At 37.4% G+C, this 16,125-nt stretch overlaps 1 protein-coding gene across 1 annotated transcript in view; it reads left to right on the plus strand.

Moving 5' to 3' along the window:
• The window catches only part of LOC145994040 (protein takeout-like), a 76,482-nt gene that overhangs the window by 15,393 nt on the left and 44,964 nt on the right, over nucleotides 1-16,125 (plus strand). Inside the window, exons 3-4 of the mRNA XM_083130123.1 lie at nucleotides 8,495-8,710; nucleotides 14,919-15,014. Coding sequence (XP_082986249.1) covers nucleotides 8,495-8,710; nucleotides 14,919-15,014 — 312 coding nt within the window. The remainder of the gene's footprint in view (nucleotides 1-8,494; nucleotides 8,711-14,918; nucleotides 15,015-16,125) is intronic.

Genomic DNA, 16,125 nt, shown 5'->3' on the forward strand with positions numbered 1-16,125 from the left:
GACAAAAGTGGAGGTAGAGGGGAAATGAAAGGAATTAGGAAAAAGAGGAAAAGAAAGAGAGAGGGGGAGAAAAAGAGGTAGAGAGGAAATTAGAAGAAATAGAGAAAGGAGGAATAGAAAGAGAAATCGGAAGAATTAAGAGGTAGAGTGGAAATGAAAGGAGATAGAGAAAGTAGGAAAAGAAAGAAAGAGAAACAGGAAAAAAGAAGAGCTAGAGAGAAAAATGAGAAGAGAAAGTAGGAAAAGAAAGAAAGAGAAACAGGGAAAAAGAAGAGGTAGAGTGGAAATGAAAAGAGATAGGGAAAAGGAGAAGAAAGAAAGATAAAGAGGAAGAAGAGAAGACAGAGAAAAGAAGAGAGAAAAAGATAGAAAGAGAAAGCATAAAGTCAAAGAAAGGATGAGATAGCGTAACAGTCGAGGAAAAATAAAGAAAAGTACAAAAAGAGAGAGGGAAAGAGAAGATATTGAGAGAGAGAAAAAAAAATTTCGCTACTCTACCACTTCTCAGAGCCTTATAGACATTTGATAGAAGGATTCGAACAACCGCAAGAGATACTCGAAGACAATGACAAAAGTAATATTTCTCTAATGGAATGTCAAGGTGAAAATAAGAATACACAATTTGTATTTTTTATTAATATTACGCTTGCCATAAGACATGAAACCAAACAACAATTAAAATCGATTCTCTTCAAATTAGCCTCACTCAACTATTAACTACAAGTGGCATTGGCTGAATTTCAGCCCCTTTTTTTAAACTTTTGTAATATGCCTATCTTTCGGTTAACACAGTACAGCCACATTATTAGGTAAGATTAAATTCCAACACTCAAGTTTTTTAAATCGTCGTAATTGTCAAACATTTGTGGGCGTCACAACCATGCATAAGTTCTTTAATTGAAAGACATTTTGGAATTATGTAATGCTATATCTCTTGTAAAATCAGTAAAGAACGAAGAATATTGATATTCTATGGTATTGTTACTGGTTGCTATGGTGATTTTAGTGAAATGTTGAATACATTCTTAAGCTAAATGGCATTTCTCGATTTATTTTATTTAATATCAAATAATTTGCAACAAAATGTCTACACTGGGAGGACTATGCGATTGCACTAACAACCAATAGCTTAATGGTTAACGTTGTAGAATTGTAATCATGAACTTATCGTTTGTTGAAATTCAATTTAGACTCAGATAAAAGCAGCAGTTGATGTCGGCCTCAGTGGTGGAGTGGTCAGCGCAACGACGCCTGGGGTCCCGGGTTCGAATCCCGGTTAGGACATGGATGTTTGTGTTTGTCCCAATGAGAAAAACAGAAAATTTAGTGAAAATTTATATATGTGCAAACTGAGAGAAAAGCGAATAACGAGGGATACTACCGCTTAGGGGTATTAATTTAAAAAAAAAAAAGTCGGCAGTACGTCTGACTGCCACGTGGTAGATCTAGGTTCGATTCCAGGCGTGGTTGATTTTCAGGTGGGACATGTTACGTTTATGCACGGAGCTGCTTTGGGGTACACCGCGTCTCTAAAAAAATGGGTGCTTGGAGGGCTAGGGGTGACAGGAGCGTGGTGCTGATTCTATCACCTCCAAGTGACCGAGATTAAGAATTAGTGTTGCTCACGAGACGAAGAGAGGCAGGCCAAAGTCTCGTACCGTCTGGTTTTCGGGATAACACAAACGAATATTTCGTCGACCTCATCACAAAGTGTAGTATCTCAATTTTTCAGGAGAGCGATTTAAAGGTTTTCATACATTTTAAATTTATTACTACAGATATAATATTTCACTTCTGAATCTGATATTTCGGATACGTGTTGACTGAAGATTGAAGTTTCTTTTCAAACAATATTCTCAAAAATTGTGTTATATCTAGTGGTATAAAAAGGGGCATAAACAAGATACGACCATTTGTGACGAGTGTGGTATGACCGAACGCTTGAGATACGACACCTATTTAAAGTGCGTCATTACCTGATTGAGCAACTTCTTGCATTATGTTTTTGCGTATTGATTTGTTGGAATGTTGTATCACTGTGGTAATTTATCACTTTATTTTTCTTGCTTTTCCATGAAAATATGAAACATTTTGTTACAAAATATACTTAAAATACTTGTAGATAATGATTGCAATTTTTCGATTGAAACAAAGTATTCAACTATACGAATAGGACTTTGATACTGTGCTTCAACACATTCATTTCTCTGCTTTTATCTGATTTAGGTAAGAAAGGAGAAATATACACCTAGCGGCAGCGAAACGCAGTGATTGATTCACAAACATTTCTGTCCAACTTTGACGAGCTGATGATGGCTTCATACCATTAGCAGAAATTACAGCGTTTAGTACTTATATTCCGTGAAACTGTAGTTAGCAAATCGTCGTTTATAACATCGTGCAGTTTCTTATCATTTGGACCCGTAAATTACTGTTGTATATCTCATGCAACCCATCTCACAATGGTACTTGACAAGGAAAGAATTCTCATATCCTCTTTTATCAATTGCACTCTGACGATCTGTCAATTTTCCATGTTGGTCAGATTTAGTTTTTATTTTCAATCATTAAAGGTTCAGCAGTGAGTGCACAGTCATTTTTGGGGTGACATAAAGTCAAATTCACGCTGTTTAATTATTTGCCGTGTTATGTGAAACGACACCGGTGAAGGCATGTTGCACAGTGGTTCGTATCTCACTTTAAACTGTAGGTCCAGTCCCGATTAGCATCTCTTTGCACAAAGTGGACTTAAAACAAAACTCGTTTTGTGAAATCTGTGCCTTGTGACCTGGGGGTCTCTTGGAGATAACTGACCTTCATTTCAATCACAGTCAAATTTGGATTACAATGTCATTCGAAGACTGGCTACTGCAGTAATGAAATCAGATTCCATTCGCAGACATCTCTTTAAATAAACGACATTCATTTGTGATAATCTCATCTTTGTTTTGAAGGCTTTTGTAAGGAACACCCCTCTCTCTTCTCAATTTCCAAACCGCTGGATTCCTTCATTTTTTTAAAGTCTAGTTCTAACAACGCTTCCTGATATTTTGAAAGTATTTAGAAAAGTAGTATTCCACACCACCAGTTTTTCTTTAGTAGAGGAAGGGATAAAGTATTGATAGTTTTCTAACAACGAGCCACTTCGTTGATTGTGTTCAATTTTGTGTCTTGGACAGAAACAAACCTAGCAATAAATTCTCTTTTGAACTTGAGATCAGAGTTTTGCTCTTCTTCACCACATCTTAGGCGACACATTTTTCCAATTTTTTACACTCAAGTTCATTATATCGTTGTCTCAGAAGATGCTGAGGAACAAACTTCTTCGTTCTAAGATTCCAACCTTGACCTCTTAGTCTATCAGCTTCTTTATATACGTATTTGTTCATTTTGCAGACCAATCTTGTTTGCAGTACAAACTTTTTCTGACTCTTAACTTCAAAATATTCAGGATTCTTTGGCTGATCCCCAAAGGAAGTGGTTGTTTTCTTAAACATCGTAATTGGTTTATCATTATTTTTTGCACCTTATATTGTTTTGAAATGATTCCAGCAGACTAGATACCATGCCGAAACGCAGATCCCATGCTGCGTTTGGGATCGAACCAAGAACCTCTAGATGGTATTGAGTGATGTAGCTATTCCTCATTCATCTTTCATCCTCACATGTATTTCACATTCTGAAAACGATATCGAAAATCAGCTTCGAACGTCTTCATGGTAAATTATCTATCGTCAGGATAAAGTTCAACCAAGGTGCAACGGAAATTTTCTTCCTCCTTAAACAATGGGGAAACTTGAGTTACTTTCAGGAAGACAGAACAACTGAAGAAATATGCAAGTCAGGCATTCTATTGGTTTCTTGCTGCAACGATATCTCGACACATCGACTGAAGAAAATTCTTTCTTGACATAAAGAATCTAACACGTTGCAAATTATACAGCAGATATCTCACATTCCACATAAGCCGGGGAACTGAGTAAACTGCCGACAGAGCATTCTTTCAACTCAGGCTATCGCCTGCAAAGATACAAGGGAACACGGAATTCTATGTCTGTTCAGAACGCTATTTCTTTGCGAGACATTTGGAATCTACATTGGAATTAAGTTTTCATTTTTATATCATTTAATGTTAGGTGCATATGCATATAGTTAAACACTACGAATTGTGAATTATTTTATTATATACACAATTGTATATTATTTTTTTAATATTCTTAGACTGATAACAATATCATTATGGGAGAAAGAGTCAATAATGGACAACGAGATTTCGGATTCTTAGAACATTATCTTATGTATTTCAATTTATGTGGACAATATTAGCAAGTGCAAAGGAAATTTTACAATTAATCTTTATTAATGACGATATTTTATCAATATTATACTAACAGAAGGACGATTGATCAACACATTATTTTTGAGTAATATTTAAAGTATTTCATTCAATTCAATTGTTATTTATAAATATTTTCAGTCAATTTAAGCCTTCATATATTTTCAGAAATCAATTATAATTTAAATTTTGCAGTAGTATACAGTATACACTCATAAAATCTTTAAGAGTATTTACAGCATTACATTCCATTCATATCTAAAGTTTAATTTGCTTTAGTAATTATTAGTAGTTATATTTTTTTTCTCTTCACAAGATTCTAATTATATTTGGTGTGTAAAGGATGGCATTAATTAGAATTGGAAGAGTAAATGTTATGACTGAATCGGTACTCCTTTTCAAATTCCATTTCCTAAAATATAACAACCCTCAACTACAAGATTTTTCATACTTGTAATATTTAAAAGTACTACTTTCTTAAAATAAGGGTGACTTAGAGGCGCCCTTGTCTCAACAAGACATCTACACATACCGACATATTAAGTTCTCTCACAAACAACATTACACTAACGATCAGGAGGAAATGCCTGTTCGGTATATGATGCAAATTTCCTTTCCAAAACCTACCTGAATTGCCTCACAGATAATTCAAATTTTAACGGTGAAATGAACATTTTGAAACCATGTTAAACTTCCTCAGTTCAGCTTTTTCACAGATGTCAACGCCCAGAGATGGTCACCAGCTAAAACCTTGGAGAAATAAGAAATCAACACGATTTACACCTGAAGGACGCAGAGAAATTATTTTGATCTACGAACATTCTTAAGAATTTCTCAAGATTTTTATTTCTAAGATTTTTCTTTTAATTTTTCAACACGTGGAAACATGAATTACAATTAGACCTTTCATCAGTTTTAATTACGAAGTTCAGCGAAATCAGTTGATAAGCACCAAATTGTTTAACACGGATCTCCTTCATTATATTCTAATTAACTCCTATTGAAGTCAAGTAGTAGTGAGACCTGATATTCTATGCTGATAATACATACATCGATTTGAAGGAATATTTACATACAACTAAATACTTCACATTCACAATTCGACGATATGCAGTTCTCTACTGTACGTTTCTTATCAATGACAATATTTGTAGCTGCAAAGTTAATGCATCACAGTGAAAAACATTTTTCACGGCCACAAGGAACTAATATATACATACATACGTGGTTTGGTTCAAGAAGAAACTTCATTGCTATACGCAGAGACTATTAAATGCTGTTAACAAAGTAAAATTATGGTGTTTTACTTGAACTCTTTGTGGGAATCAGGATCACTCAAGGATTATTTTATGGACAAATGCTAGTGATGATTTCATATATCGAACACTATTATGTTCTTATTTTGAAATACATAAATTCATGTACATATATTATTACTCAAGGACAGTTACTGATACAGTGTATATATTTTGATTAACTTCAAGTTTTCTAATTAAATATTTACTGTGATACTTGACATATATTATAAATAAAAACGAGCGATATTTACACGATACACTGAAGTAAGAGACGGTGAACTTTACATCGAAAATATGTGTGCAAGTGTAACTCGGATGAGTATCACAAATGTTGCTGATTTTGTAAAAACTAACTTCAAAATATTTAATAGTGTTGTGCAGTGTCAGTGTTTATAGGATTGATTACATACTACCTCGTTAGTGTGTTACTATGCCATAAACCTTTTAAATAGGTCAATACTGATGGAACAATGACCTTATAATTGTGTCACCAGGTGTGTGTTTACATATGCATGGACAATCATAACGTCAACGTGTGTGACGTAAGACTCACAATCATTGCATGCATGAGTCAGCATAACAAACTCACATGTCAGTGTTTACCTTTCATACGCTACAAGTATTGTTTATTTATTTTGTTTATTTATTGGTTATTTTTCTCCATTCCTTTTCCTTTTTCAAGAACTATATTAATTGAATTACATATTTTCGATTATGGTATGTTAATTCAATAATTTTGGGACTATATTTTGTAATCAAAAAAATCTCTCCATAGAAAGGATCGATATGGAATACAACTTTAAATCTTTCATCTTTAAGTAAAAATCAAAGTTTTAGGGGGTAGAGGAGCGTATCGTACCCAAGGTATTGGGTAAGAAGTATAAAGTCTTAGCTCTGTAGGAAACAGAGATAGGAATGCAGAATAAGCAATGAGGAAAAGTGAGGTTATTGACTTGGGAGACGAGGAGGAATTGACAGGGAGTGAGATCAGTTGGCGAGAATACGAGAGAGAGTAAGGACTGTAGATTGTGAGAGAGAAGCAAAGTGGAGAACGATTATTGGACGATGGTGTGTGATTGAATCGATGTCTGACAGGGAGGTCAGACAAGTGCATTTGAGAGGACAAGTATAGGAATAATCTTCATCTATTTGTAAGGCAAGTGATATCCTTTTCTAAACCAATCCATATCGGTTCCGTCATGGAGAGTATAAAACCCATATCTAACCTAAGTTAATTTCCATCGCCATTCCTTTAAATGTAACCTCTTGCATTTATCACATTTAGGCCAAGCGAGTGATAACCATCTGAAAGATGAATGAGGAATAGATACATCACTCAATACCATCTAGAGGTTCTTGGTTCGACCCCAAACGCAACATGGAAGCTGCGTTACGATACACTTGGTAGACGCATTATAGATTTAATTCTTACATGAATAACCTCACATGACATCTGCATGCAAGTAGGATTGTTAGTATCAAAAGCACATAAATCACCATATGAATTTAGGTCGAAATTCTCAAAGACGGGTTTCTTCGTTTTATGTTGCATTTGAGACAAAGGAACTTCACTGCCAGATGAGGAATTCCCGTTGTTTCCTGTCAATAGCAATAATCACGATTCCTGTACACTACTTTTGTTCTGGTTCCCAATAATTTGAACATGATAACTTGATTTAAAGTATTTTCACTAGAATAAATCAAGTGTTTTATGGACACAACATTCTTGACACAAACGGTCTTGCCTCTCAACTAAACGTCCATCTTGCTTCTTTTTCTAGCAACAAATTACTTGAGCTAAGCAAGTATAGAATATGTCGTAAATAGACTGCAAGCAATGTACATAAGTACCATTGTTAATAACTGTAAGGCCTTTTGGTGTTTCTTTTTCGGTTTCCGACAAAGTTCAAGCATTTTACTTGCAACAATATGTCCAACAAGTCGGTCAACGTAAAAAATATTAACTTCCCATCGACAAAAATTGTCTCTACAAACAAGAGACTCAGTTTGTGCTGCAAAATTTTCGTCACAAAGAGACGTAACTCAAGATACGACAGTTTGTGAGAATAACTTTTTCGCTAAATGTTGAGATAAGACACTTTGCCAAATCCTAAAAAAGTGAATATCTTGAAAACGGATGATAGTTCAGAGACGTCGATTTGCCAGACTGTGGGGACCACCATATACTACACGTAGGTCAAATAGCTCAAATTTAGCTTTTTTTGAGATACTACACTTTGTGACGGGGTCGACGATTTTCGAGAAGAGACACAAGACGAGACGAGACTGACCAAAGTCTCCTCTCGTCTCGTGGGCAACACCATTGAGAATGTGTGGGACCCTACGTCCAGATCTCTCCATATTCCATGAACGTCGGAATGTCCAGAGAGTTGCTTCACTTGGGAATGGACCTACAGTTTAGAGGGTCTCTACCGGGAATTGAACCCAGGACCCCTTGATTACAAGGTGACAGCCACCAGGAGTTTATCCATAATTTCCCATCTTAGGGGTGTAGGGTATATTTGAAGCCAAAGTACCATAAATTGTGCATTTTATCTTAGAGGGTGTTGAGTAAATGTTTGGGGGGGGGTTGTTGGTGTGTGGATATGTCACTGGACAGCCACTATACCAACCTTGGGGACAATAACGTAATAAAAATACAAACACACAGAAGATTTACTATTTACAGCGTCTGCAACAACTGGTTATGCCAGCACTAAGAAGCAGGACTGGAAAATATTTAAAAACAAATATTGTTTGCGTCAACTCCACCATTCCAGTTTAAGGAACTTGGAGATGACGCGTTTTCGTTGCACAACTGCCACAGAGCACCTTTCACCTTCCCCCTCCCCTCCCGCAGGTGACTCTATCCACAATTTCGACTTTGATTGTTGCCCATCAAGGACATGTGAATTTTCTCCCGGCGGGGCCAATGCTCATAAACTCAACATCGTGAGTTTTGTCAGAACATCAACGGCTCTCGAAAGGACAAGACCTGCCAGTCAGCCACGTGAGATGAGGACCATGATTCCACTCCTATTGTCGGCCGTCTTCGTTATGGCACATGCGAAGATCTGTGAGTATATCATTGGACACTACTAATTACTTGCGTACTCCGGAGTCTATTTTGAACTATAACATATAATACTATAGGACAGATTGTTAAGATAAAAACTAATTTTATGTCAGGGCTGAGCCGATATCGATGTATCGGTATCGGAAAGTATCGGTGGGATTTTAGGTAAGAATTTACAATCCTTAATTTCTATCATACTTCTTATATTCACGAAATACGTAGTCGCGATGAAGTATCTGAGGTTAACATGTGGGGGTGACGTGTTGAAATTGTTGATTAACGCGTAGAAGTTGTAAAATAAGCTTTTCAATTACCGCGATCGTTCTCCGTATACAAGCATGGAAACCATGTTTGTTCATCGTAGCGTTCACTTGTTCAGTAATCTGCGTGGTGTGAGGAAGGTGGCGACTTTGAAGGTAGGAAATAAAGTTCTTTCTTTCGTAAGTTTTTTTTAGTAACTTTCAGTTGGGTACATATTAATAATACAGGGCATTCGTTCATATTTCGCATAGTCAATAATTTACCGGTAGGACACTTGAACACGATTTTGCAGTTAAAATTTGTCGCTCAAGTGCTACGAAACTGCCATTTTTTTTACGGTGCCCCACAAACCATCCACGCATAGCCCCAAAAACCATTCACGCATAGCCCCACAAACTATTCACGGTAAGGTTAGGTTAGGTTAGGTTAGGCAAAGATCGGTAAAATGAACTGACATTTTTTTACGGTGCCCCACAAACCATTCACACATAGCCCCAAAAACCATTCACGTATAGCACCACAAACCATTCACGGTAAAGTTAGGTTAGGGAAGCATAGTTAAAATTTGGGATCGTAGTAATATCAGGAATACATTAATTTCGTTCCAAAACGTAAAATATTGCAATAAACATTGTTTTCGTGGAGAAATCCAGGGTTTCTGTTACGATCACAGACCACTCAATTTCGCTTATTTTGCAATTTCTACTCGTGACCCCCAAATTTTAACTTCAAATTCGTTATTAGGAGGCCTCAATTAGTGAGTAATATTACGAAAATCGGGGAGGGGTCCGGTATTGTAAATTCGCTCCGGATTTTATATACCGATACCACCCGATACTATCCTGGCTTTTTATTATTCGCGGAGCCCTCAAAAATCCCGTCAACACTTTCACGGAGTCCAACTAGCCTAGAAGTTATGCAAAATTCGAAGTTTCCATCGAACCTGCACCAGTATTATATGGAGAACTGTATTTTGTGATTACATAGCAGATATTTTAATATTCTGATGCAATTATGGAATGTTTTAAAGCAAAGCTCTCGTAAATTGATGCTGATAATTCGAGTCGAGTACTCTCACCCATCAATACTAATCAATAAGGCTAGGATTTCAATGACTTAAAGATCACCAAATTATGCAAAATAAAAAATGCTCTTACTACCAAAAATTTTACAAAATATGCACTACAATTTGAAAAATATGCCCTTACAACTGAACTGTTTCAAACATCAATATTTAACATATGCTGAGATATTTTCACATTCTATTTTCAGTTCACATCATGAGTCGATTTGCAGTGTACACTCCTGTTCACAAAGTTGCACATTTTGTAAGGTTGGACCGTTGTAGTATGTGCCACATTATCTGAACAGGAGTGTACAATGAATACTTTCTGTAAATTTTCAAATAAAAATGATTGCCTATTGTCACAGCAAAGCCTTGTACTGAGGAAAGCCTCCTTCTACTTCGGATGACACAAGAGCAGATATTTAAAGTAAACAATGCTCAAGTTCTGTAATAAAAAATTAAACAACTAGAGTGAACATGGGAAAAAGAACAAATCCACTTGGAAAATGGCTGTATATTCTTTGAAAGAGCGAAAATATGCTGAATATGACCGAAAATCTGTTAAAATATGCTCTATCGCGTAGAAATATCCAAATATGCCTAAATATGCCCTTAAAAAGCATCTTCATTTAATTAGTTTCCTCATAATATGAATTTCTATATATTTAGGGAACACATCACCCTTAACAAAAAAAATATGCTAAGTCATGTAAATCCTAACCCTACTAATCAATATTTTGAAATGTTAATTGGGTTAATTGGGACTGGGCGTACAGTTTAAACTGGGATCCGAACCACTATGTGCGTCCACCGGAGTATTTGTGTGTGTGGGGGGGGGGGGTGTACAGAGAGAGAGAGATAGTAACTCCATTGCGCAACAGCCCTTTGATGGCTGGAGTCTGGCGTCAACCTCCATGACCGAATGGTTAGCACAGCGCTCTAGGACACCAGGAGTCCCGGATTCGAATCCCAGCTTGTGCATTGATGTTCTTTGTTGGTGTCCCTTCATCAGTTTCATCACATCATCACCCATCCTCATCTTCGCGATTAGCCAAAAGTTGCAGAAAGGCGAGAAAAATCATTCAATCAACCGGAGCCTGCTAAGCAGCTTTCCACTGCGTAACACGTGTTCTACGCATCGAGTCTCATTTCTGAAACCCGCTACTAATCTTCAAGTAGCTCCCTAATTGTCCTCAATGTGCTGGATCAATGAAGTTCCCACCGGAGCATACAACAGAAGCAAACTTTCACAGTGGATAGAGAACACGACAACGAGCAAGTTTTGTTGGTATCGATCTGCTTGTTGAAGTCTCGTACGACGCTTCTATACTCCGTCCCAGCTAACTGTGGAGCAGGCAAACGAAAACAAGCCTCTGCGCAAGTAGTGACGGGAGACGGCTCCACCAATGAACACGTGAGTGGAACGGAATTGCGAGGAGCGGGGGAAAGCGACTGAAGTTACCAGTCTTCTCTCAGCGTGTACTGCTTCGCTCTGGCCACTCGATTTCCTCCCCTTCTCTGCCGCTATGCTCGGCCTTGCTCCACAGTTAGCTGGGACAGGGTATAGCTCTCCAAAAAGAAATTTTATATCCTGTGTGTGCCTAATCTTCAACATTTTATATCCTATTTATACGGAGCCATGAGGTACTGATACACCATTAACACGGCGACGAGGAAAGTAATGATTGGATTAAATTGATGAAGGTGCAGTCACAAGGAACACACATGCCATGGCCGGGACTCGAATCCGGAAACTACGATGGCAAGATCGTAAATGGACCACTGAGCTAGCGAGAAAGATTGATTAATTAATTTGCTTTATTTTACTTCGCTTTTTGTGCCACTTTCGGCTAATTTGCGAAGATGGGGATGAGTGATGACATGATGAAATTGATGAATGGGCACTCACAAACATCCATGCCCAGGCCGGGATTCGAACCCGGGACGCCTGGCTTTGCAAAAAGATGACCAAGAAGGTAGGGATAAGAAAGAAGGAAGATGCATTAAGAAAAGAATAAGTACGCAATATTTCATTTTTCCAGGGGGGGGGGGATGGTTTCCCTTGACCCTCCGTACTAGCGTCCTTACAGCAAAACCCAGTCTAGGAATTGACACTGCCTTTTCAAGTACATTATTTGTGGGTTTTTTCCACTCAGCCGTCATTTTCCCACGACCTTCTGACATTGAATGGCCAATCTGGTTAGGCAACCAGCTAGAAGCGGGGAAGTCTGGGTTTGATTACCAAGTGGAAGGTCATGTATAGCTTTCGTCAATGGCTGTTGGCTTTTTGAGACTCCGAAGAAACGGGGTAAACTTGACCTTTGGCGGTAAGGAAGAAATATGACCGAAAGTTGAAGAACCCTTTTGATATGTTAAAGGGTTCTGAGAGATCAAATCTCTTACGATATCATCCTCTGGGGATGCTACTCTTCATACTGAATTCATGACCTTGTCCTGTCCCAAACTTCAAATGGATGTCTCTTGGATAACACTGGTCGACATTTTTAAAAAAACAACAAAAAAAAACAGATGTTTTCAAACCAATAGATGATTCTGGAAGTATTTTGAATACTCATCACAGAAATTACATCTATTTTTTCCCAGCACGTCAAGATTTTTCACAATTTTACAATCAAAATTCTCATATTTGCCATTACATTACACCTATTACAGAACGCAACAAAGGAGATTTATACAAGTGACATTTTAGTGGTTTCCAAACCAATAAGTGATTCCGGAAGCATTTTGAATGCTGATTACGGATATGACATCCTTTTCTTCCCATAACGTCAAGATTTTTCCTAGGTCAGAATTTTTCTCCACGTCACAAAGTTCAATCAAATCCCCATACCTTAACATTGAATATTGGACATTTTGTGAAGGAAATTTTGATGAGGGATTTCAAAAATAAAGCTTACGTAATAGAAGTTCATACAATTTTCTTACCAACGCGTCATGTAAGGGTGGAAGATTGATTAAATGTTTACATATCTACATGCATTTGTAGTTCAAAACTGGAGGATTTGAATTGTAGAAAATTAATATTTTACCACTATTTAAACAGAGCCATATATTAGGAAAATATTGGAACTAAACAATTTATTGTGAAATTAAAGCACTTAATATACCGGGTGTCCCAGAAGTCTTTCCCTGATACAAACTTTATTCATATCCGCTATATGAAATGTAGAGATGTGAAAGTGGTGCCAAAATGTTGGAAAACTAACCAAGTTTATTTGTTGCAGGTTTCAATAATGTGGCTGTAGTGTAGCAATGTCAGTGCCAAGGAATCCGGAATTAATGCTCTTGACATCGGGTGGCATCTTTCCATACAATGTTTCTTGGACTTGACAGGATTTGGGAATGAAGTTAAATTCCATTTTTTAAATATCAACTTATTGATGGCAGATATTCTAGACGAAAGAATTCTGTACATTTGAAAGTTCCTCCGCACTGTTATTGGTGATCGGGTCTCGTGATACCAGAGGACATTCTGAGCTTTTTCCTGATTTGTGAACATTTCCGGTTTTCTCGGCACTGACACTCCTACACTACAGCCACGTTACTCAACCTGCAACAAAAAACTTGGTTAGTTTTCCAACATTTTGGCACCACTTCCACATCTCTACCTTGCATATAGCGAATATGAATAAAATTTGTAATCAGGGAAAGACTTCTGGGACATCCGGTACTATTCCTGCTTTCTGAAAGAAACTAGACGTGATAGGTGAAAATGGATTTCATTTTTTGAATCAGCATGCTGAAGTTATTCAGACATCGAAACCCATGTCGACCAGTGTAATCGTTCCACAAGTTCTGGAAATCCATTACATATCCATTGGATCACTTTTGGATGGTTTCAATGTTTTAAAGATTGTTCTTAAGTTTATTTTGTGCTCAGAGAAATATGGGACTAAACTCATAGTTTAAAGTATGATCCAAACCACTGTACAATGTAACTCCACGAGAGATCGAACCTGGAGCCCCTAGACTACAAGATGGCGGCGCCGAGGCTAACACTTTTCAACGTGTTTTGGACGCTAGATAAAAAGGATTACACGAAAAATAAATACACAAGTGCAACAGTTATATAAATTATAAACACGTACTCAAAAAATTGCATTTGATACGCATCTCTGGATAAGCTGTCGGCATTTAGATATCTCTTAGAAATATAAAAGTCCCTTGGATATCCAGATGTGAATCGATATGGACAACTGGATATCTAACTTAATTGGACGCTCTCAATACAGACTGTCTCATGCAGATGAGGTTCTGATTGTATCCTCTCAATTTCTTTCATGTTTCATCATCCAACCATTTACACAGTCTCATGTTCCAACTTGTTTCCCCATTCTTTCTTAGCGCTTTCCAGCACCTCTTATATTCTCTCTCTCTCTCTCTCTCTCTATATATATATATATATATATATATATATATATATATATATATATATATATATATATATATATATATATCTTCCATACGTCCTCTTTCATGGTTTCGGTACCTTCCAGGTGTTTGGCCAGAATTTTCCATCTGGTTTGTAAGTTCGTATTTGGGCAATGTATAAGAGTAAATTTAGATCCGCAATGACCACATACCGGCTCTTCGTATAAAGGGTTAGAGGATGTTGAGAAAATTTGGGGGGGAGTGCGATTAAATCACTGTACTTTCTATTCCTCTTGTGTACTTTCTATTCTCTATCTCGTGCTGACCTGAATACGTTTTTAAACTCATGTTTCATCTTTTTCGGTATTTCATTCTCCTTCGAATCTTATTCCACTGACCTGACTCCTCCTCTATTACCTTGTTGCTTATTAAAAAATTACTGATTTCAATAATACATTATTTAAAAAAGTCACGTGTCCCGTCTTTCAGCCGACTACGCCACCATTTGCGATGCCAAAGATCCAAAGTTCAACGAATGTGTCAAGACGTCGGCTGAGGCCATACTCGAGACAATGAAGACGAAAGGTAAGTACATGGATTCATACCAGCTAATAATTACTTTTGTGTTTATTTGTCATGTATTCTGATGTGACACACACGACCCAAGACTTTAAAACTCTTTGCAGCAAGAACCTTCTGAGAGCCAAGGCCTGCCAGGTGTACTTTCTCTGGGAGTTGCGTGGTTAGCACATCGACTTCCATCGCCGCTACTTTTTGGTTTTCGAGACCGGAGCCCACTACCTGTCGCGATGCTTGTCAATAACAAGGTTTTGGAGCTCCCACTGGGAACGAACCTCAAACCGCTCGCACAGAAGTCGAGAGTGCTAGCCATTAGGCAACGAGGACTTCACGCCCCCTCCCCCTCCCCCCGTTTCTTACCCTTGTTTCTTTAATTTCCCTTTCTCTCTTTCTATCTTCCTGTCTCTACGAGTTTCTCTTCTTTCCTGGGTAACAGTATGGTATAGTGAAAACACATTTCTTCAAATTTACAGGAGAAACTACTTACGGAAATGAGTTTCTGTAGACTTTTGGAAGCTCGTGGAAGTGTTTTCTCCCTTCGTTCAACTTATTCGGCCGGTAAATCATGTATTTTTCGACATAAATGTATCTCCGATGCACGATAGCTCTTGCCACCGTTACCGTCGACTACGTGAATCAAATGTTCCGTGCCTTCGATTATGTAACCCCCTGTTAGTGTTGTAACCACGCGGTAGTTTTACAAGGTGACGTGTGAGCGGTTGTTTTTTATTTTCAATTTAATTTTCTGTTTGCCTAACCTAACTGAACCTAACCTAACCTTCCGTGAGAGGTTTGTCGATCAATTTTCGCTTAAAAACCTTCTGTGAATAGTTTGTGCGGCATTTTTCGGTTAATAAGTTTGGAAACACTTCATATCAGCTGACGATAGACAACGTGAGTCAAGATTTGCCCGCCATATTGTGTGCAACGAAAGCGAATTAGCAACGAACAGTAAATACTTGTAATGTGAAAAATGACGCTTTTTTCAGTGAAAAACGCAAAATCCTACGTTAAAAAATGTTCAGCTATGCATAACAGGTAAGTACAAATGTAAATAATTAGGAAATAAAAGAGTGAAATGTGTTTTCACTATACCATACTGTTACCCTTTCCTCTA

This window comes from Lepisma saccharinum, chromosome 10 (genome assembly GCF_977018435.1).
Source record: "Lepisma saccharinum chromosome 10, izLepSacc3.1, whole genome shotgun sequence".
NCBI classification, from domain to species: domain Eukaryota; kingdom Metazoa; phylum Arthropoda; class Insecta; order Zygentoma; family Lepismatidae; genus Lepisma; species Lepisma saccharinum.